The following is a 23,436-nucleotide window of genomic DNA, read 5'->3' on the forward strand; positions in this document are numbered from 1 at the left end:
CTAATATTTGCCCTGTGTACGTTTCATTTTAGGACATATCACTCGGCTAAAGTGTGTTCTTTTATAGCGACACATCACTTGGCACTGGATGTTCTTTTTTCTTCTTCTTAGTGCACATTCACACGTGGCGGAATTGCTGTTGAATTCCGCTGGGGACAGTCCGCAGTGGAATTCTGCAGCAGCCGTTTTTTACATTTGTTTCTATACATTTTTAGGAAACTTAGTTCAGACGTTGCGGAAAATAACTGTGCGGAATTTAGGCTGCGGTGCAGAACTTTCCCTCCGCAGCATGCACTGTCTGTTGCGGAGAAGAAGCGGAATTTTACTGCATGTAAAACCGAGAATCCGAGGCTGACAATCTATACTAGTGGCCACCAGAAACAGGGCACTGTATATATGTCTTAACACAAGTATGGACACTATATATAACATTGGGCACCAGGAAATGGACATGATGTACAAAACAAGGCACTTGGGACTACAGGTAGTGCCCAAAGACCTGCAGAAGATGGGACGCAGTAGGGGACCCCATCTGGAGCAAATTACTGCAGTGGACCAGCGAAGTGTCTCACATTTACGGCTTATTCAGACAAACGTATTTCAATGGGGCTTTTCACACAGCCGTTGTTTTAACAGACCGTGTGAAGGGCCCGTAAAAAAATAGGACATGTCCTATTTTTGTCCATTTTCACGGATCCATCAATAGACTCAAGTCTATAAGGGATCTGTGTTTTTCACAGCCGATTTCGCACACATCCGTCTGAATAAGCCCTGATAGACATCCCTGCTTCTGTGTTGTTATGTCACTCCACTCCCAATTGTAGTCTCTACAATAGACTCACAATACAGTCCTGGTTGACGTGTTCAGTTTACATGGACATCTTATCATACACTGCAAGCCTTAAAGCAACAGGTAGTATGGTCTGAGTCTACTATAACTTACTTATAGAGCAGAAGGTAGAAGAGTGGTGCATGCTATATGACAAATTTGGTGGATCTTGCTAGACATGTGGACACTTTTCCTTACTATATCAATATTTTGCACCAAGAAAATGGCGCGCACCGTAAATAAATCTGGTGCAGTTTACGACTCCTCTTAGTGTATAAAGTGCATGATAGATGTACTCAACTTTTTTGGCACAATTTGTGCAAGAATTCTGGCACATTTTGGTTAGTAAATGTCCACCAATGTGTCTTAACAATGAGGACACCATTGGTATAGAATGCAAATCTATGTTACCAGCGTCAAATACAATTCTTTGCTTCATACTCTCAAATCACATTTTGTCGGTGCATTTTTATAACTTGTAACACACTATACTGAGAACTTGCAGATTTTATCACCAATTGTTATTTTTGAGAGTTTCAATTATATTTGCAATGGGACATTAAACATAGTTACAGCTGAAGTCTATTATAGGCGGCTAATACAAAGGGCCAGTAATTGACAAGCGATTTGCAGTTGTTGCCACAATATTGTGTATTTCATCCGCACTGTGATCAATAGATGCTGCATGCAGATGTTTCCTTGCTCAGATTTGTAGTTGTGAATTTCAAAGGAGTCTAGCACTGTGTACGATGCCAGTGTAAGGTCCCAGTCTTATATAAGTATATGTACTGCCCAGCTGCCAAGTATTCCCAACACATCTGTTATTCCAGATTTTTAGATTCTGATTTCATTACTTTTTTTTAAAAAAACAATATTTTTTATTTTTTTTTATTTTTTAGGATAAGTAATTAAAATGACCTGTGGCTTATATCTACATGAAAACCATACATTTTTTTTCATAAAAGTCTACGTTTTTATTATATTATTGACATACATGCCTCTACTTGTTTAGTCTAAATTAATTCTCACTTTTTGCTGTGTTGCAAACAGTAGGTGGCTGCATTATCACTAATTGTTTGGTAGTGTTATCTATAGCCCATGAAGACTAAGCTAGGCTAAAGTAGGTCATGATAACACTGGCAATATAAGGTAACTGGTCTGATATGGAAGAATATGCAAAGCCAGAATAATGCAGCATCAATTGTTAATGTGATATCCAATTTATTTCATTGCAATTAAAGGAATGTATTCTGAAGTTGCTTTGTTATCATGGTCATTTTTAAACCGGATTCAGGTGAAGTTGGTTTCTAAACCTGAACATGACTAATTCACTCCTACATTGGCTAACCAATGTAGAGGACTGCTCAGTGGTTAGCCGTCCTGGGGTCAAATCCAACCAAGGTCAACATCTGTACGCCGTTTGTATGATCTCCCTGTGTTTGTATAGGTTTTCTCCTAGTACTTCAATTTCCTCCCACACTTAAAAAAACATACTAATAAGTTAATTGACTTCCTATGAAATTGGTATTCGTCTGTATGTCGGTGAAAGGTAAATTAGATTGTGGGAACAGGGATGGATATGAATCGGGACAATTTCTGTACAGCGTTATTGAAAATATATACCCATATTTATAGTGACATTTATTATTATTATTGATCTTGTGGCATGTTGCGAGGCAAGAGTGTATGTGTCAAATATTAGCCCCATGTAATTGCTATGGGGCCACTCCACTGGGGACAGGGGAGACTGTAGATGTTGGCCCTATCCCCCTAAACCATAGGTACTATAAAGTTAGCAAAGAAATGAGGTTGTAATCTTCCTACTTTTCCTATATGGGAGGAGGCAGAAAAAAAAGAGAGCCTCCTTTTCCAGGATGATGGGGGGCTGTAGTAAAATAGCATCAAGAGGGGTCTATTTTCATTTTAACTATAGGGCTCCTATTCTCTGTATACACCCCTAGTGCTTGGTATTTCTGTGTTCCGTTTTTCACCTTCCAGTCATATTGCAATTTATTCATATTGGGGGACCATATTGCTGTGACCCAGTTACTGTGCCAGTTCCAATTCAGTAAAGTGGAGAGAAAAGAACACCACTCATTTTGTAATATTCACTGCAGACTATTATGTTGGTTCCTTGGTAAATAGTATTTTTGTTCAATCTGTCATTCAGCTTTTTCATGGTAAAATGGATACAAGATTCAAGAGAAAACGGAAGGATTACATATGAAGATTTATAGTTTGCTCACTCCCTCTGAAGTCATAGGACAAAGGGGGCCATCATGCTCTTAATGCCGCTTACAAAACATTATTTATCATCATGATGTACAATATTGAAAGGAATATTTGTTGCATAAATTATTTATGCACACAATATACAATCTTCATCGGCAATTAATCATAGTAACTGAAATGGCAACCTTGTATTAATATATTTTTCAACAGAATATTTTCACTTCACATGAAATAGAAGGATTAGAACAACCCTGCCTTGCTAAAACTAATGGAATTCCACCTTGTATTGCTACCAACTGCCCAGCGGTACTCACTTAGGAAAACTCTTATGGTAATATGTGCTCTGGGGGACCAGTACTGCAGTAAGAAATACTCACGTTGTACTCAGACATTTGTATCTAGAAGGACACAAATAAATGAGATACTGTCTGAATGGTGCATGATCTACATATTAAACCAGGTAAAATTGTAAAGTGGTATCAATTCAGTCTGGAATAGAGAACTTTTTAAATGATTGCAATGTATAAGTTTATAACTTAAATGGAAAGTTTTTCTTGCATTTCAGATTAAAAAAAAGTGTCATAAATCCATCAACCAAATACCAATATCAATAAAGTGTCAGATGGACCATGAAAGTAATCAGAAGATCTTCTAGTGGGTTCTACAGAATCTATATGGTGCCCATGTAACTGGATTTACTGGTGGCTCCATATGCTCCATTGTATCACTCCAATATTAACGATTCTCAGCGAGACAATCAATAACAATGTAATAAGTTCATCATGCAATACTAAAGTGTAGCGAAACGTTTGACAAACTTCTGACATGTCATAGAGACATGTCAGAAGTTTGGATTGGTGGGGGTCCGAGCACTGAGACCCCCACCAATCGCTAGAACGAAGTAGCTGAAGCGTTTATGTGAGCGCTGAGCCGCTTCGTGTCTGTTCGGCTTTTTCCGGAAATAAATGTATCGTGTACGGACTCAATAGAAAGTCTATGAGCCCGTACTCAGATACATCGGCTTTCCGGAAAAAGCCGAACAGACACGAAGCGGCTCAGCACTCACATGATCGCTTCAGCTGCTTCATTCTAGAGATTGGTGGGGGTCTCCGTGCTCGGACCCCCACCAATCCAAACTTTTGACATGTCACTATGACATGTCAGAAGTTTGTCAAACGTTTAGCTCCACTTTAAGTTTAATATATAGAAAATATCAACCTGTAGTATACAAATCCACATCCCAGCAATGTAAAAATATAATTTTTCATTGCTTACAAGCCTTTCAGGGATAAAAATGTTTCAGGGATTAAAGGATATGTACACTTTTGCAGCCTTTTTTCATTCATGACTGTAGGATCAGACTACATATGGAACACATTTATGTATAGGAGCTGTAAACACAAAACGCCAGACTATTTGCAAAAATCGTTTCAAATGTGTACATTGCCTTTAGAGTACTTTCAAGTACCAGAGCAGGTCCTACAGCTGCTATGGCAGTATTTTTGCATCTGTCTGGTATACAAGAACATTGTGCCATCTGCACACATCCTGGGCCCTTGGTTCAGACCTGTAAGGAATTGCTATGCTTTTTCTATGTTGTTCTTGTCCTTCTTAACATTTCAAAGTTATAATGTCAATGTGTTGATTTGTATTTGATGTAAAAGCCCAAGTGTGTAGATTCATTTGCCTCATAGGGAAAGGTCAAATGCAGAAAGGACAAATATGGACCTTGGTACATAATACTAATCTATAGTTTCTGAAGACTAAACTTCCTAATCATTTGGACTGCTGTGTGTTTACTACAGTCATAAACAGCATTGAACATAAAATTGTCACAAATAGTAACCAAGGCGGCAGACATATTATAGGGTCAGGTAGTAGCAGAGTAGACCAATGTCACCCTATCAATATGTCCATTTAGTCCTTTTGTGGCTGTAATAGACCATTCAAAGATATAAAAGTATAGTACATATAGTCTGGGAAACCATATACATTCTCAATAGTAAAATGGATAGATGAGATAAGCCTACTGTATTCACCAAGCAAGCCAGCTGGTTTACTTAGTGTGATTTATTATAGAAAAATAAACTTTTTTTCTATAATATAATGCTTTTTCCATAGTATAAAACTTTTTCTATAAACATAATACATGGCATAAACTGCTTCAGTAAATATTAAACAGTAATAGGGATTCAGTATAAACCGTTGCTATTTCCTGGCATTCCTACAGACCATATTGGCACCAGTCCCTGCTATCAGCACACTAGGACACCTGATTTACACCAATTACCATTCACTCAATACATCTTCACCCCCACTGGACAAGTCAATGAATGAAATCCATATGGAAACAGCCTCTCTACAGTCCAGATATACTGTCTGCCATATTACAACCATCATCAATTCCACAGACGGAGGCAATGCCAACAAAAGCCTTGCAACACTGATATTGGCATATTCCTAATGCTCACAGCCCAGGGGTCACCTAGTGAATATGAAGAATTGATCTCTGCAATCCATGTGCATATTAGAATATATGTGTGTGTGTGTGTGTGTGTGTGTGTGTGTGTGTGTGTGTGTGTGTGTCTGTCTGTGTGTGTGTGTGTATATATACTTACACACACACACACACACACACACACACACACACATATATATATATATACATACATACATACACACACACACACACACACACACACACACACACACAAATATTGTAGTGGCTATATACATGTCCACCGCCAATTCTTCACTTTACTCCTTTTATGCACATGTGTCCTCTTCACCTTTAGGTGACTGTCCCCTATATCACACCCCACCTCACCTGTTGAAGCCTCCCCCTCCCGATCGTTGTCCCGAACTACTCATCACCCCATAGACCGCATTACTTACCCTCTATCTCGTCTTCGGGGAGCTGAGTGGGTGAGTGTTCTCTCAGTAATTCGGGGATAGTGTAGACCCCCCTGTACATTAACGCCGCCGTTACCGGGTGAAAAGGCATCTCTGCGGGCGAGGGGACACCCGAGGGCAGACACGACTCGAAGGGGCAGCATACGGAGTGACTGTCACCGAGAGACTGTCACCAGTGGATGATCACCAACACACAGTGCAGGCACAGTCACTGGCCGAGTGTTACAGGTGAGCTGCATGCGGGCACACAGTGGCTGTCACATTGAGAGGGTCTGCCACGTACTGAACCGATGTCAGGCAGAGACAGGCAGCTAAATGAGGCGATGTCTTATCGAGAGACAGCGGGGAGAGAGGGCATATGACATAAAGAGACAGCCAGTAGAGTGATAGCATGTCACATGAAGAGACAGCAGAGAGGGGGAATGTCACATGAAGAGACAGCAGAGAGAGGGAATGTCACATGAAGAGACAGCAGAGAAAGATGATATTAACCAGAGACAGCAGTAGAGTGAGGGGGTTCTATTAGAGACAGGTCATATGGAGAGAGGGGTTGACTGAAGAGCTGTCACATGAAGAGATGGCTCGGAGAGAGAATGACATCTAGAGACGGCATGCGGTAGAACTCAGGTAGACAGCAGGGAATAACGAGAGACCTCTGTACTGTACAGTAACAGCTGAAAATGGAGAAGAGGGGGAGACCACAAAGATGAATAGAGAAAAGAGAGAAAAAGAAGAAGAAGAGACTGTGACAGATCAGGAGAATGCAGGGAAGGAGATAAGGCAACAGGAGAGAGGGAAGAAGGGAGCCAGAATGAAAGAAAATACAAGGAGGGGGGCACTGAGGATGGAGGAGAAGGGAAGACAGAATTGGGAGGATAAGGAGAGAGAAGGAGGTAGAAAGAAGGAGGGATACAAAGTGCACATTGAAGAAGAAGAAGAAGAAGAAGAAGAAGAAGAAGGGGCTATGAGAAGAGAACTACAGTACCTAGCCACCTGTGTAAATAACTACAACCCTCACTCTACAGTACAATGCCCCCTGCCTGGGATCCCTCATCTCAATGAATTGCTTTTACTACCAGTCATTATTTACTACACACTACTAAATCTAGACATCATGGTTACAGGCAGCCCTGACCTAGGGGAACCCCACAGCAATGCTGAGAGCTGCAATATGCTGCAGCCTTCCTAGCACAGACCTGTTTGCCTCTATGTCTATGATATTACATATCACACACTGTAAATGAGCAAAATAACGGCATACATCCATAGTGGCGTTATGTAGGATTTGTCATTGATGAGAGATTTCTCTGTGTCTTGAATTCCGAATTGAGATGTTGGAAGCCGGATGTAAAATATAAAACCCACACCAGTCTGCAGCAGAGAGTTCTTTCCATTTCTCACTATTGTTCTCCTGTAACCCTATACACATATATATGCCTTGCTCCATCATGAAAACACACATTTATCATACGAGCCCCGTCCATTCACAAGGCAGCTTATGACAAAATATTTTTCATTTTTCTCTTTATGAAAATTGACCTCATACTCTATTCAATCCAATCCACATTATATGCACTACATCAGTTCTGCTTAAATTCATGGAATACATAGAGGAGGTGGGCTCCCCTTCTAGTGCTTGTTCTTGTCGCCATTTTCAACCCTGGGGCATAAGGCATTTGTTTGTCCCATTTCCTACCCTTGCAGGAGAGATTGGCAAAAGTAGCGGACACGCACAGCATGGGACCCTCGTGCACAGATAATGGGCCCCTGGTTCGCCAATTGCTCAGCAAAGCGCACCCCTTATGTCTCTAACAATCCTCCAGTAATTGTGAGATATGAAATTCATTAGTTTAGTCCCTTACATGCAAATTAATAGACAGTAGGAAGCTACTAGCTGCTTTTAAGGAGGCATTGGGCAGGAGGCATCCGGCCCTGATTGGCAATATGACTCTCAGGGCATTTTGTCCCTTCCTTGTATTCTAATATTGTGCTACCTATGGAGTGGGAGAGTGCTGCAAAGGCTCTTACCTCCCATGGAAAGATGTATAGGACCATCCTAAACTGATATTACCATTATGGATACAGCAGACAATTCTGGTTCGCCATTCTAGCTGAGCCACTGCACTTAAAGACATTAATGAACTTACGAAACATCAGGTTAGACTGCAGGATTAACTCATTTCAAGGCCAGCCATGGTAATTCTCATTCTGTATTCAACCTACGGCTAGAACAAGGGGTAGGCAGAACAGGCAGCCCCTCTGGAGCCATTGTGGGGGGGGGGGGGGTGAGTATGTATTATACAAACACTAGGGATTGCTGGAGAAGGGGGGGCGACGGGGCAATTACATAAATTATTTTTTATTTGCCAGCTATCATGCTAAGCTTCAGAGACCTAGGCTAAGGAGGGGCTCATTCTGAACCACCTGCCTTGACACTAAGAGTGTTTGTGTAAGGTATGCCCGGCTTAAGTGACATTTTGTTGTAAATAATGTTGTTGTGCCGTAAAAGGGAACCTGTCACGTTGAAAATGGAGTCCAATCTGCGGGCAGCATGTTATATAGCAGAAGGAGCTGATCAGATTGATATATAGTTTTGTGGGAAAGGTTCAGTATAACTTAATCTATTCATTTAAATCTCTGCTCATTCTGGGCTCAGGAGTCCAGTGGGCTGTCGTACTAGTGATTGACAGCCTTACCTGTATGAGTGTACACACATAGATAGTTGTCACTCATTATGTGATTAGGACCGCCCACTGAATTTCTAAGCCCAGAATGAGACCACTACTGGACGACTGATGACCAATACACTGGATAGGTCATCAGTACATGATCTGTGGGGGTCCGACACCCGGACCCCACTCCGTTAAGCTGCTTCGACTGCCTCCGGAAGCAGTTGGCTCTGACCACTGAATAGCGGCGAGTTGTCATACTGCAGCTCTGCTCCTATTTAAGTGAATAGGAGTAGAGCTGCAGTTAGGCAGCACGGTCGCTTTGCTATGTACGGAGCCAACTGCTTCCGGCTTTGTACATAGCATGATGAGCCATAACATCCGATGCCGGGAGAAAGCCAGAGCGGCTTAATGGTGCGGGGTCCGGGTGTCGGGCCCGCACCGATGATATACTGATAACCTATCTGTTGGATAGGTCATCAGTTGTTTAGTAGTGGACAACCCCTTCAAGGTCAATGTTCACAATTCCACAATAAGTAAGACACTGGGCAAAAATGGTATCCAAGCAGTAGCATAGCTAGCAGAGGGGCAGAGGGGGCAGTGGCCCCAGACCCCCGCAATTATGGCTGCTCTGCATGGCCACGCCACACAGGGCGGCCTGCTGCCTGTCTGAGGGGGTAGCGGTGCAACTGAAACCAGCCGCCGCCACCCCCTACTGCACTAATTGTACCTGCGTCTATAGGCCGCAGATACAATTACATGCATGGGCGCTGAATGCCCGGGCACATTTGGACCATTCAGCGCCTAACAATGACGCTGATTGGCAGAGCAGAATGACTTGCCCCACCAATGAGGGCCTTTCAAAGACGCTAACACTTCTGATCTTGAAAGGTGATGATTGGCGGGGTAAGTCATTCTGCCCTGCCAATCAGCGCCTTTCAATGTCAGCGCCTTTCGATGATGTCATCGCTCCGCTTCCATTGTTGAAAGGCGCTGATTAGCGCGGCAAGTCATTCTGCCCTGACAATCAGCGCCCTTCAATGACGCAAGCTACATTCAGCCCCAGCAGACCTGCTCAGAAGAGAGCAGGTCTGCATTGACACAGGACGGCGCGGGGACGGGATCAAGGTGAGTATGTAAAGGTTTTTGTTTTTTTTCACTTAAAAGTATGAGTGGCATTACCTACGGGGGGAGCAATATGTGGGGCACAATCTGCAGGGGAGGCTATATGTGGGACACTATCTACAGGGGGGCTATATGTGGGGCACTATATACAGGGGACTATATGTAGAGTGCTATCTACAGGGGGCTGTATGCGGGGCACTGTCTACAGGGGGATCTATGGGGGGCACTATCTACAGGGAGCAGTGTGTGTGTGTGTGTGTGTGTGGGACACAGTGTATGGTGCTATTATAATCAGGGACACAGTGTATGGTGCTATTATTATCAGGGACAGAGTGTGTGGTGCTATTATAACCAGGGACACAGTGTATGGTGCTATTATAATCAGGGACACCGTGTATGGTTCTATTATAATTAGGGACACAATGTATGGTTCTATTTTAATTAGGGACACAGTGTATGGTGCTATTATAATCGGGGACACAGTGTATTGAGCTATAATTAAAGGTGCAGTGTATGGCGCTATCATATTTAGGTGCGTAGTGTGTGGCACCATGAGAATTTTATCTTCGTTTATAGGTGCAGAAATGTTTGAAAAGTGAGAAGCTGAAGACAGCTGAGCAGCAAACTGCAGAAATGGGCTGTGGCCATGAGAAGTCATCAAAGAGGTCTAGACCGGATCTAGAAGAAAAGAGAAAAAGAACAATTAGAATCTGAAAAGTCATCACCAATGAGTCACTTAATGTAAATGTTTATTCTGCCTCTAATCAGTGCTGTAGTCACTGTATGATCTGCAGCGAGATGATGGGTGGTATGATTTTTTTTTGTGAAACAGCAACAGCATATCCTTAGCATTGTTCGGGTCATGCTGGGAGCAGTGGTTTTATGCCGTATAAACCTATATGGCAGGGTTAGCCTGGCTGGTATATACAGGGATGATGTTGTTTATATACAGGAGTGATGGTTGTTATATACAGGGATGATGGGTGTTATATACAGGGATGATGGTTGTTGTATACAGGGATGATGAGTACTCCAGCCCTCATTCCTGTGTATACCAGCCACCATCCCCTTATATAACCTCCATCCTCCCTGTATAAAACCCCCATCATCCTTGTATATACCAGCCATCATCCCTGTTTATAACCCCCATCTTACCTTTATATACTACCCAGGCTGGTATATACAGAGATGATAGGGGTTATATACAGGGATGATGGCTGGTATATACAGGGATGATGGGCGTTATATACAGGGATGATGGCTGGTATATAATTTGGAATGCACCTCTTCAGTTGTAAACATGCGTTAGGGGGTCCCACAGGGTTGGGGCCCACTCAGATATGTCCCCCCCCCCCCCGTGCTAAACCCCTAGCTACGCCTCGGCATCTAAGGGAAAGTTTCAAGGTGCAAACCACTGCTGACCAAAAAGAACATAAAGGCTCATCTCGTAATGGCGGGGACCAAAGTTAGCTCCGATACCCGCCATTAACCCCTTAAATGCAGCGGTCAAAAGCGACCGGGGTGCCGATGACTGGCCTCCTGGTCTGCTTAGTACAAAAGCTGATTCGGTACTGACGGCAAGAGGGAGCGGGTTTAAAAGCTGAGCCTGCGCCATCATCAGAGGGTGTCAGCTGTATGTTACAGCTGACACCCTGTTGTAACGGCAGGCATCGGAGCTAGCTACAATCCCTGCCATTAACCCCTTGGATGCAGAGATTGAAAGCGATTGATGCATCTTAGTGGTTTGTAGCAATTCAGCAGTGCAAGCCTGCTGACGGCTGATATGGCAACAGGAGGCCTAACAATGACCTCCTGTTCTGCCATTATAAAAGCCGATTAGGCCCCATTCGGAGGTGGAGCCTTATCGGCTTGCTGTAAGTGAACGACTGAAAAAAAAAGTTGTAAAAAACATAATAAAAGTTTTAAGTGATAAAATTAAACACAATCGCCCTTTTTCCCTTATCAAGTCCTTTATTATTGGAAAAAAAACATACCATACATATTTGGTATCCCCGCGTCCATAACGGCCTGAACTATATAAATATTATGTTATTTATGCCGCGCAATGAACACCGTAAAAGAAACCCCTAAAAAACAATGCCAGAATTGCTGTTTTTTGGTCACTTTGCCTTTGGTCACTTGGAATAAAAAGTGATCATAAAGTCGCATGTATCCAAAAATGGTACCTATAAAAACTATAGTTAGTCTCGCAAAAACCAAGCCCTCATACAGCTTAGTCGACGAAAAAATTAAAAAATTATGGCTCTTGGAACATGGCGATAGAAAAAATACATTCTTTTTACATTAGTAATTTTATTGTGCAAAACGTTGCAAATCATAAAAAAGTGCTATAAATTTGGTATCGCCAAGAAACGTACTGACCCGCAGAATAAAGTTAACATGTAATTTATAATGCTTGGTGAACGCTGTATAAAAAAACCTAAAATACTATGCCAGAATTGCTGTTTTTTGGTCACTTTGCCTTACAAAAATTTTAATAAAAAGTGATCAAAAAGTTGCATGTATCCAAAAATGGTACCTATAAAAACTATAGCTTGTCTTGCAAAAAACAAGCCCTCATACTACTACTATGACTATGAAAAATTTAAATATGCAATTGTGCAGGCCCAAGGGGAACATTTCTTTTGTTTCAAGAGGCGATTTATCAAGGCCCTAAAATAAGGGGAGGAACAAAATATATCTGCTGGAAGTGCGGGCGTCCGTATTATACCAGGACAACACTTTCCTAGCAAAATTTCCCAAACTGCAAAGGTGCGGAGTGTGGGCCAAAAGGGGGATAAGAAAGGACCATTTATCAGTGCGCACTGGCCTGTGCATGAAGGATTGCTTCACATCGTAACACACATCTATAGATTATTTTATTGTATTGTTTTTTTACCCCATTATTATACCACCTTATTATGCCCTGATGTATTCCGCACCTAGCTTACCTATGCCCCCACATTATTAACTGAAATACCAGTAGTACAACAACACTACTACCAAGCAAAATCCACACTCCAAAAGCTAAATAGTGCTGTCTCCTATCTGAGCCCTACAGTGTGCCCAAACAGCAGTTTACTTCCACATATATGGCATTACCATACCCAGGAGAACCCTTTTAACAAAATTTTGGGGTGTGTGTCTCCAGTGGCACAAGCTGGGCACAACATATTTGCCACTGAAATGGCATATCTGGTGAAAAATAGCAATTTTACTTTGCACAATTCGCAGTGCAATCATTTATGGAAAAGACCTGTGGGGTCAAAATTCTCACTACACCCCTTAATAAATGCCTTGATGGGTGTAGTTTCCAAAATGGGGTCACTTCTAAGAAGTATCTTTTATGCTTCCACATCAGAGCCTCTGCAATTGTGAGCCGATACTTTGTAATTCGCCAAATTAGGCCTCAATTTCGCATGGCCTCTTTCACTCCTGAGCCCTGTCGAATGTACAGGCAAAAGATTAGGGCCACATGTAGGGTGTTTCTAAAACCAGGAAAAACAGCATAATAATTAGAGAGCTGTCTTTTCATGGTGGCACAATTCCCATTTTCACTCTGCAACATCGAGTGCACACTAATTTCTGGAAAACAGCTGCAGGGTTAACATGCTCACTACACCCCTAAGTGAATACCTCGAGGGGTGTGGTTTCCAAAATGAGGTTACTTCTGGGGGGCTTCCACTGTTTTGATCCCACAGGGGCTTTACAAATGCAGCATAACACCCAGAAACCAATCCACCAAAATCTGCGCTCCAAAAGCCAAATGGCGCTCCTTCCGTTCTGAGCCCTACCGAAACAGCAGTTTATGACAACATATGGGGTATTGGTGTACTCGGGAGAAATTGCTTTACAAATGTTGGGGTGCTTTTTCTCCTTTTATTTGTTGAGAAAATGAAACATTTTGAGCTAAAGCTACGTTTTATTGGAAAAAAAAATTACATTTTTATTTCCACTGTTCAATTCTAATAAAATCTATGAAACACCTGTGGGGTCACTAGACCTCTAGATGAATTCCTCAAGGGGGGTAGTTTCCTAAATGGAGTCACTTTGGTGGAGTTTCCACTGTACTGGTACCTAAGGGGCTTTGCAAATGCAACATGGTGCCGAGAAACCAATCCAGCAAAATCTGCACTCCAAAAGCCAAATGGTGCTCTATCCCTTCTAAGCCCTGCCATGTGCCCATACAGCTGTTTATGACCACATATGAGGTGGCTTTTTCATCTTTATTTCTTGTGGAAATAATTTAGTTTTTTTAGCTAAAACAACATCTTATTGGAAAAAATGTAAATTTTTAATTTTCATGTCCAAATTCTAATAAAATCTATGAAGCACCTGTTGGGTCAAAATACTCACTACACCCCTAAATGAGTTCCTTGTGGGGTGTAGTTTCCAAAATGGGGTATTTTTTGGGGTGTTTCCTTTGTTTTGACATCACAAGACCTCTTCAAACCTGACATGGTGCCTAAAATATAATCTAATATAAAGAAGGCCCCAAAATCCTCTAGGTGCTCCTTTGCTTCTGAGGCCTGTGTTTCAGTCCATTACCACACTAGGGCCCCATGTGGGATATTTCTAAAAACTGCAGAATCTGGGCAATAAATATTGAGTTGCGTTTTTCTGGTAAAACCTTCTGTGTTACAGAAATAAATGTATTAGAAATGTATTTCTGCAAAAAAAATGAAATTTGTAAATTTTTGTGAAACGCCTAAAGAGTTAAGAAACTTTCGGTTTTGAATACTTTGAGGGGTTCAATTTTCACAATGGGGTGATTTATGGGGGTTTGCATTGTAAGGACCTCTCAAAGCCAGTTCAAAACTGAACTGGCCCCTGTAAAAATGGCCTTTTAAAATTTTCGTGAGAAATTTCTGCAAAATTTCTAAGCCTTGTGACGTCCTAGAAAAATAAATAGATGTTCCAATAACTATGCCAATCTAAAATACACATATGGGAAACGTTAATTAGCAACTATTTTGTATGGTATAACTATCTGTCTTATAAGCAAATACATTTAAATTTATAAAAAACAACAAAGGTGTTTTTTACAATTAAATACTAAATGTATCGACCAAATTTTACCAGTAACATAAAGTCCAATGTGTCACGAGAAAGCGATCTCAGAAATGCTTAGATAAGTAAAAGCATTCCAAAGTTATTACCACGTAAATTGACACGTCAGATTTGAAAAATAAGGCTCTGTCAGGAAGGTCAAAAGTGGCTACAGCGAGAAGGGGTTAAAACAGCTCCAAATCCCACGCCATAATGTCATGGCGAAAATCCAACGTAATAGTACGTTGGATGTCGTCAAAGGTTTAAATAGGATTACCATATTTTTGGGACTATAAGACGCATCTGACTATAAGACGCACACAGGTTTTAGAGAACAGAAAATAGGAAAAAAATTCATATTTTACTACTTTTACAAAGTAAAAACTATTGGTTACATAGTTGCATAGTTAGTACGGCTGAAAAAAGACACATGTCCATCAAGTTCAACCAAGGGATGGGAAAAGGGAAAGTAAAAATTTCTACACATAGGAGCTAATATTTTTTTGTTCTAGGAAATGATCTAAGCCTTTTTCAAAGCCATCTACTGTAGCTACTGTGACCAGCTCCTGTGGTAGACTATTCCATAGATTAACAATTCTCACAGTAAAGAAGGCTTGTCGCCTCTGCAGATTCAACCTTTTTTTTCCAGACGGAGGGAGTGCCCCCTTGTTTTTTGAGGGGGTTTCACATGGAACAGGATTTCACCATATTTATTGTATGTGCCATTAATATATTTATATAAATTAATCATGTCCCCCCTTAGTCATCTTTTTTCAAGGCTAAATAGGTTTAATTCTTTTAATCTTTCCTCATAACTTAGATTCTCCATGACCCTTATTAGCTTCGTTGCTCTTCTTTGTATTTTTTCCAATTCCAGGGCATCCTTTCTATGAACTGGAGCCCAGAACTGAACTGCATATTCTAGATGAGGCCTCACTAATGCTTTGTAAAGTGGTAATATTACATCCCTGTCCCGCGAGTCCATGCCTCTTTTAATACACGACTATATCTTGGTGGCCTTTGAAGCGGCTGATTGACATTGCATGCTGTTATTTAATCTATGATATATAAGTACACACAGATCCTTCTCAACAAGTGAATCCCCCAGAGTAGCTCCCCCTAGGACATATGATGCCTGCAGGTTGTTGGTACCCAGATGCATAACTTTACATTTATCTACATTAAACTTCATTTGCCAACTGGATGCCCAAACACTAAGTTTATTTAAATCCACTTGCAATTCACGAACATCTTCCATAGACTGAACATTACTACATAGCTTGGTGTCATCTGCAAAAATAGAAATAGTGCTATTAATCCCATCCTCTATATCATTAATAAATAAGTTGAATAATAGTGGTCCCAGCACTGAACCCTGTGGTACACCACTTATAACCGGGGACCATTCAGAGTAGGAATCATTGACCACAACTCTCTGGATACGGTCCTTGAGCCAATTCTCAATCCACTTACAAGCGATACTTTCTAAACCTATAGTCCGTAATTTACCCATTAGACGTCTATGTGGGACAGTGTCAAATGCCTTTGCAAAGTCCAAAAACACGTTATCCACAGCGGCCCCTCTGTCTAGGCTTCTGCTCACCTCTTCATAAAAACATATCCGGTTAGTTTGACAACTTCTGTCCTTAGTAAAACCGTGCTGGCTGTCACATATAATACTATGTTTTGTCACATAATCCTGTATATAGTCCCTCAAACATTTCCCCCACGATAGATGTTAATCTTACTGGTCTATAATTACCCAGGGAAGACCTAGAGCCCTTTTTGAAAATAGGCACCACATTTGTCATGCGCCAGTCCCTTGGCACTATACCAGTCACTAGAGAATCTCTGAATATTGTGAAAAGGCGGACAGAAATAACTGGACTAAGCTCTTTAAGAATTCTAGGGTGTAACCCATCTGGTCCTGGGGCCTTGTGCACATTTATTTTATTTTATTTAGCTTGGACCATATCTACATTCATCCAATTCAGTATTTCAACTGATATATTAACAACACTGGCAATGGCTATATCAGTCGCTCTTTCTTCTGTTGTATATACAGAGCTAAAGAACCCATTTAGTAACTCAGCCTTCTCTTGATCCCCTGTGACCAACTCCCCATTACCACTATCTAGGGGTCCTACATGTATATCATAATAAGGGATCTGTCCTGATAAGGGCTTGTCCACACATAGTGGAATTGTTGTGTATTTTCTGTCCGGAATTATGGATGGAAAATATGCAGCAGAATACAGTAGCAGCAAAATGGGTGAGATTTAAAATAGTAAAATGTAAAATTTTGTCGATACATTCTGTAAAGGATCTGCCAGGCACAGCTTCGGGGTTAACGCCCATAGATAATCAGTCTGCACCTGCTTCTATGTCTGTGAGACTGACTCCATCTTTCACCACTCAGGGTGGCAGGCTTAGGAGTGGGAGAACCTATCACAGCCTGGCCAGACGGAGCTAGCTCCCGCCCTCTGTCTATTTATACCTGCCTCTCCTGTTCCTCCTTTGCTTGTGATTCTTCTCGTTTGGTTTCCTGGCCCTGCTGCAGCTTCTTGTACCATTGTCCTTGCCCCCGGCTTGCTGACTACTCTTCTGCTCTGCGTTTGGCACCTCGTATTCTCCTGGTTTGACTCGGCTTGTTCACTTCTCTTGTTGCTCACGGTGTTGCCGTGGGCAACAGCCCCTTTCTCCCCCTAGCTCTGTGTACCCTTGTCTGTTTGTCTGTTGTGCACTTATTGAGCGTAGGGACCGTCGCCCAGTTGTACCCCGTCGCCTAGGGTGGGTCGTTGCAAGTAGGCAGGGACTGAGTGGTGGGTAGATTAGGGCTCACTTGTCTGTCTCCCCACCCCCGTCATTACATAATCACAAGCCCATACCTAGTCTACCCTGGTCCCTGACACCACTATGGACCCCCTTGAGACCCTGGCTCAGCAAATGCAGGGTCTCTCCCTACAGGTCCAGGCCCTGGCTCAGAGGGTCAACCAGCCTGATGCTACCATGGTAGTCCCCCTCACCTAACCTCTTGAACCCCACCTCAAGTTGCCCTGACCGGTTCTCAGGGGACCGGAAGACTTTTCTCTCCTTTCGGGAGAGTTGTAGGCTCTATTTTCGTTTAAAGCCCCACTCCTCAGGTTCTGAGAGCCAGCGGGTGGGTATAATTATGTCCCGGCTACAGGAAGGGCCCCAAGAATGGGCCTTCTCCTTGGCTCCTGACGCCCCTGAACTTTCCTCCGTTGATCTTTTCTTTTCTGCTCTCGGACTCATCTATGATGAGACTGACAAGACTGCTTTTGCCGAGAGTCAGCTGGTGACCTTATGTCAGGGTAAGAGACCTGTTGAAGAGTATTGCTCTGACTTTAGGAAGTGGTGCGTAGCTTCTCGGTGGAATGACCCTGCCTTAAGGTGCCAGTTTAGGTTGGGTCTGTCGAACGCCCTGAAAGATCTGCTAGTTAGTTATCCCTCTTCTGACTCCCTAGACCAGGTTATGGCTTTAGCGGTACGACTTGACCGACGTCTCAGGGAACGACGACTTGAACGTCTTGACGTTTTCTCCTCTGACTCCCCCATGATGCCTCCCGACGTTCCTTTGCTTCGTTCCTCCCTGGAAGACTCGGAGGTACCTATGCAACTCGGGGCCTCCGTGTCCCCCCAACAACGTAGAGATTTCCGCAGGAAGAATGGTCTTTGCTTCTACTGTGGGGATGACAAGCATCCAGTGAACAACTGTCCTAAGCGTAAGAATGCAGCCGGAGAACTTCCGCGCCTAAGTGATCATCGGGGAGGTCACTTGGGCGCACAGGTATTTCCTTTAAATATGAAACGTAATAAAATCTTGCTTCCCTTTCAGGTCTCTTTTGGTGGTAGGTCTGCTACCGGCAGTGCCTTCGTGGATTCAGGGTCTTCTGCTAATATCATGTCTGTGGAATTTGCTATGTCTCTAGCTATGCCTTTGATTGATTTGCCTAAACCTGTCCCGGTAATGGGTATCGACTCCACTCCTCTTGCTAATGGCACTCCTCTTGCTAATGGTTATTTTACACAGCATACCCCTGTTTTTTAACTCCTTTTTGGCTCCATGCATTTGGAGCAGTGCTCTGTACTGTTAATGCAGGGATTATCGTCCGATTTGGTTTTAGGCCTTCCCTGGTTGCAGTTGCATAATCCCACGTTTGTCTGGAATTCTGGGGACCTTACCAAGTGGGGTAATGAATGCTTGACATCATGTTTTTCTGTTAATTCTATTTCTCCCCCTGAGGTGGTGAACACGCTACCTGAGTTTGTTCAGGACTTCGCCGATGTTTTCTCTAAGGAGGCCTCCGAAGTGTTACCTCCTCATAGAGAATATGATTGCGCAATCAATTTGGTACCAGGAGCTAAGCTCCCTAAGGGTAGGATATTTAATCTCTCTTGTCCCGAACGTGAAGCGATGAGAGAGTATATCCAGGAATGCCCTGCCAAGGGTTACATTCGCCCCTCTACTTCTCCGGTAGGTGCTGGCTTCTTCTTCGTAGGGAAGAAGGATGGTGGTCTTAGGCCATGCATTGACTACCGAAGCTTGAATAAGGTCTATGTAAGGAACCAGTATCCCCTTCCTCTGATTCCTGATCTCTTTAATCAGGTTCAGGGGGCCCAATGGTTCTCTAAGTTTGATCTACGGGGGGTGTATAACCTTATCCACATCAAAGAGAGGGATGAGTGGAAAACTGCGTTTAACACGCCCGAAGGTCATTTCGAATACCTCGTCATGCCCTTTGGGTTGTGTAATGCTCCCGCGGTCTTCCAGAATTTCATAAATGAGATTTTAAGAGACTACCTGGGGTTATTTCTTGTAGTGTACCTTGATGATATACTTGTGTTCCCACATTGAGCATGTCAGGAAGGTGCTCCAGGTCCTTCGAGTAAACAAACTGTTTGCAAAGACCGAAAAATGTGTGTTTGGGGTGCAGGAGATACCATTTTTGGGCCAAATCCTCATTCCTCATGAATTCCGCATAGACCCCGCCAAGGTCCAGGCTGTGGCGGAATGGGTCCAACCTGCCTCCCTAAAGGCGTTACAGTGCTTCCTGGGGTTCGCTAATTATTACAGGAGGTTTATTGCTAACTACTCGGTCATCGCTAAGCCTCTTACGGATCTCACTCGCAATGGTGCTGATCTCCTCCACTGGCCTCCTGAGGCTGTCCAGGCTTTTGAGGTCCTTAAGAAGTGCTTTATCTCGGCCCCGGTGCTGGTTCAGCCCAACCAAATGGAGCCATTTATCGTGGAGGTTGACGTGTCCGAGGTGGGAGTGGGGGCTGTCTTGTCCCAGGGTACCAGGTCCCTCACCCATCTCCGTCCCTGTGCCTACTTCTCCAGGAAGTTTTCACCCACTGAGAGTAACTATGATATTGGCAACCGCGAACTCTTAGCCATTAAATGGGTATTTGAAGAGTGGCGCCACTTCCTGGAGGGGGCTAGGCACCAGGTAACGGTCCTTACCGACCACAAGAATCTGGTTTTCCTAGAATCTGCCTGGAGGCTAAACCCGAGACAAGCTCGTTGGGCGTTATTTTTTACCAGATTCAACTTTGTGGTTACCTATAGGGCTGGGTCTAAAAATGTTAAGGCTGATGCACTGTCACGTAGCTTCATGGCCAGCCCTCCTTCGGAGGAAGATCCTGCTTGTATTTTGCCTCCAGGTATAATCATTTCCGCTATTGATTATGATTTAGTCTCTGAAATTGCGGCTGATCAAGGTTCAGCTCCCGGGAGCCTACCTGAGAACAAGCTGTTTGTTCCCCTGCAATTCCGGCTAAGGGTACTTAGGGAAAATCATGACTCTGCACTATCTGGCCATCCAGGCATCCTGGGTACCAAGCACCTCATTGCCAGAAACTATTGGTGGCCTGGGTTGCCTAAAGACGTTAAGGCCTACGTCGCCGCTGTGAAGTTTGTGCTAGGTCCAAGACTCCCAGGTCCCGACCAGCGGGCTTACTATGTTCTTTGCCCATTCCCCAGAGACCTTGGACCCATATCTCCATGGATTTTATCACCGATTTGCCTCCATCTCAAGGCAAGTCGGTGGTGTGGGTTGTAGTAGACCGCTTCAGTAAGATGTGCCACTTTGTGCCCCTCAAAAAACTACCCAATGCTAAGACGTTAGCTACCTTGTTTGTCAAACACATCCTGCGTCTCCATGGGGTCCCTGTCAATATTGTTTCTGATAGAGGGGTACAATTTGTTTCATTGTTTTGGAGAGCCTTCTGTAAAAAGTTGGAGATTGATCTGTCCTTCTCCTCTGCCTTCCATCCTGAAACTAATGGCCAAACTGAGAGGACTAATCAGTCTCTAGAACAATATTTAAGGTGTTTTATCTCTGACTGTCAATATGATTGGGTCTCATTCATTCCCCTCGCCGAATTTTCCCTTAATAACCGGGTCAGTAACTCGTCAGGAGTCTCCCCCTTTTTCTGTAATTTTGGGTTTAATCCACGGTTCTCTTCCGTTTCACCTGGTAGTTCCAACAATCCCGAGGTAGAGGTCGTTCATCGAGAACTGTGCACAGTCTGGGCTCAGGTTCAGAAGAACCTAGAGGCGTCCCAGAGCATACAAAAAACTCAGGCAGATAGAAAACGTTCTGCTAACCCCTTGTTTATGGTCGGGGATCTGGTGTGGCTATCGTCTAAAGATTTGCGCCTTAAGGTCCCGTCCAAGAAGTTTGCTCCCCGGTTTATAGGGCCGTACAAGGTAATTGAAGTCCTCAATACTGTCTCCTTCCGACTGGAGTTGCCCCCATCTTTTCGAGTACACGACGTGTTCCATGCCTCCCTCCTTTAAGAGGCTCTGTCACCAGATTGTGCAACCCCTATCTGCTATTGCAGCAGATCGGCGCTGCAATGTAGATTACAGTAACGTTTTTATTTTTAAAAAACGAGCATTTTTGGCCAAGTTATGACCATTTTCGTATTTATGCAAATGAGGCTTGCAAAAGTACAACTGGGCGTGTTGAAAAGTAAAAGTACAACTGGGCGTGTATTATGTGCGTACATCGGGGCGTGTTTACTACTATTACTAGCTGGGCGTTGTGTATAGAAGTGTCATCCACTTCTCTTCACAACGCCCAGCTTCTGGCAGTGCAGCACTGTGACGTCACTCACAGGTCCTGCATCGTGTCGGCACCAGAGGCTACACTTGATTCTGCAGCAGCATCAGCATTTGCAGGTAAGTAGCTACATCGACTTACCTGCAAACACCGATGCTGCTGCAGAATCATCTGAAGCCTCTGGTGCCGACACGATGCAGGACCTGTGAGTGACGTCACAGTGCTGCACTGCCAGAAGCTGGGCGTTGTGAAGAGAAGTGGATGACACTTCTATACACAACGCCCAGCTAGTAAAAGTAGTAAACACGCCCCAATGTACGCACATAATACACGCCCAGTTGTACTTTTACTTTTCAACACGCCCAGTTGTACTTTTGCAAGCCTCATTTGCATAAATACGAAAATGGTCATAACTTGGCCAAAAATGCTCGTTTTTAAAAAATAAAAACGTTACTGTAATCTACATTGCAGCGCCGATCTGCTGCAATAGCAGATAGGGGTTGCACAATCTGGTGACAGAGCCTCTTTAAACGCTGCTCCCCATCCTTGGCTCCCTCGAGGAAACCTCCGGTCCCTGTTCTCACCCCTGAGGGGGCAGAATTCGAGGTGGCCAAGATTGTGGACAGCAGGATGGTCCAAGGCTCCCTCCAGTACCTGGTCCATTGGAGAGGATACGGGCCTGAGGAGAGGACTTGGGTACCCGCTCGGGATGTCCACGCTGGGATATTGGTCAGGAGGTTTCACCTTCGTTTCCCCAGTAAACCAGGTCCACTTAGAAAGGGTCCGGTGGCCCCTCATAAAAGGGGGGGTACTGTAAAGGATCTGCCAGTCACAGCTTCGGGGTTAACGGCCATAGATAATCAGTCTGCACCTGCTTCTATGTCTGTGAGACTGACTCCATCTTCCACCACTCAGGGTGGCAGGCTTAGGAGTGGGAGAACCTATCACAGCCTGGCCAGACGGAGCTAGCTCCCGCCCTCTGTCTATTTATACCTGCCTTTCCTGTTCCTCCTTTGCTTGTGATTCTTCTCGTTTGGTTTCCTGGCCCTGCTGCAGCTTCTTGTACCATTGTCCTTGCTTCATATTGACCCGGGCTTGCTGACTACTCTTCTGCTCTGCGTTTGGCACCTCGTACTCTCCTGGTTTGACTCGGCTTGTTCATTTCTCTTGTTGCTCACGGTGTTGCCGTGGGCAACTGCCCCTTTCTCCCCTTAGCTCTTTGTACCCTTGTCTGTTTGTCTGTCGTGCACTTATTGAGCGTAGGGACCGTCACTCAGTTGTACCCCGTCGCCTAGGGCGGGTCGTTGCAAGTAGGCAGGGACTGAGTGGTGGGTAGATTAGGGCTCACTTGTCTGTCTCCCCACCCCCGTCATTACACATTCATTGTTTATTTGTGAAAAACAAATTAGCATTTTTCTAAATTTAAATGTATCTCCCAAACTTTAGTTTGCATCATTTTTTTGAACGTCCTTTTATTTTTCTAGGACGTTACAAGGCTTATAACTTTAGCAACAATTTCTCACATTTT

The 23,436-nt window shown here is 43.6% G+C and overlaps 1 protein-coding gene across 1 annotated transcript in view; it reads right to left on the reverse strand.

Moving 5' to 3' along the window:
* CABP7 (calcium binding protein 7) overlaps positions 1 to 6,801 on the reverse strand; it is a 116,943-nt gene extending 110,142 nt beyond the window's left edge. The window contains exon 1 of the mRNA XM_075853437.1: positions 5,957 to 6,801. Coding sequence (XP_075709552.1) covers positions 5,957 to 6,065 — 109 coding nt within the window. The 5' untranslated portion in view covers positions 6,066 to 6,801. The remainder of the gene's footprint in view (positions 1 to 5,956) is intronic.
* Between the last annotated feature and the right edge of the window lie 16,635 nt (positions 6,802 to 23,436).

This window comes from Rhinoderma darwinii, chromosome 1, assembly GCF_050947455.1.
Source record: "Rhinoderma darwinii isolate aRhiDar2 chromosome 1, aRhiDar2.hap1, whole genome shotgun sequence".
Taxonomy (NCBI): domain Eukaryota; kingdom Metazoa; phylum Chordata; class Amphibia; order Anura; family Rhinodermatidae; genus Rhinoderma; species Rhinoderma darwinii.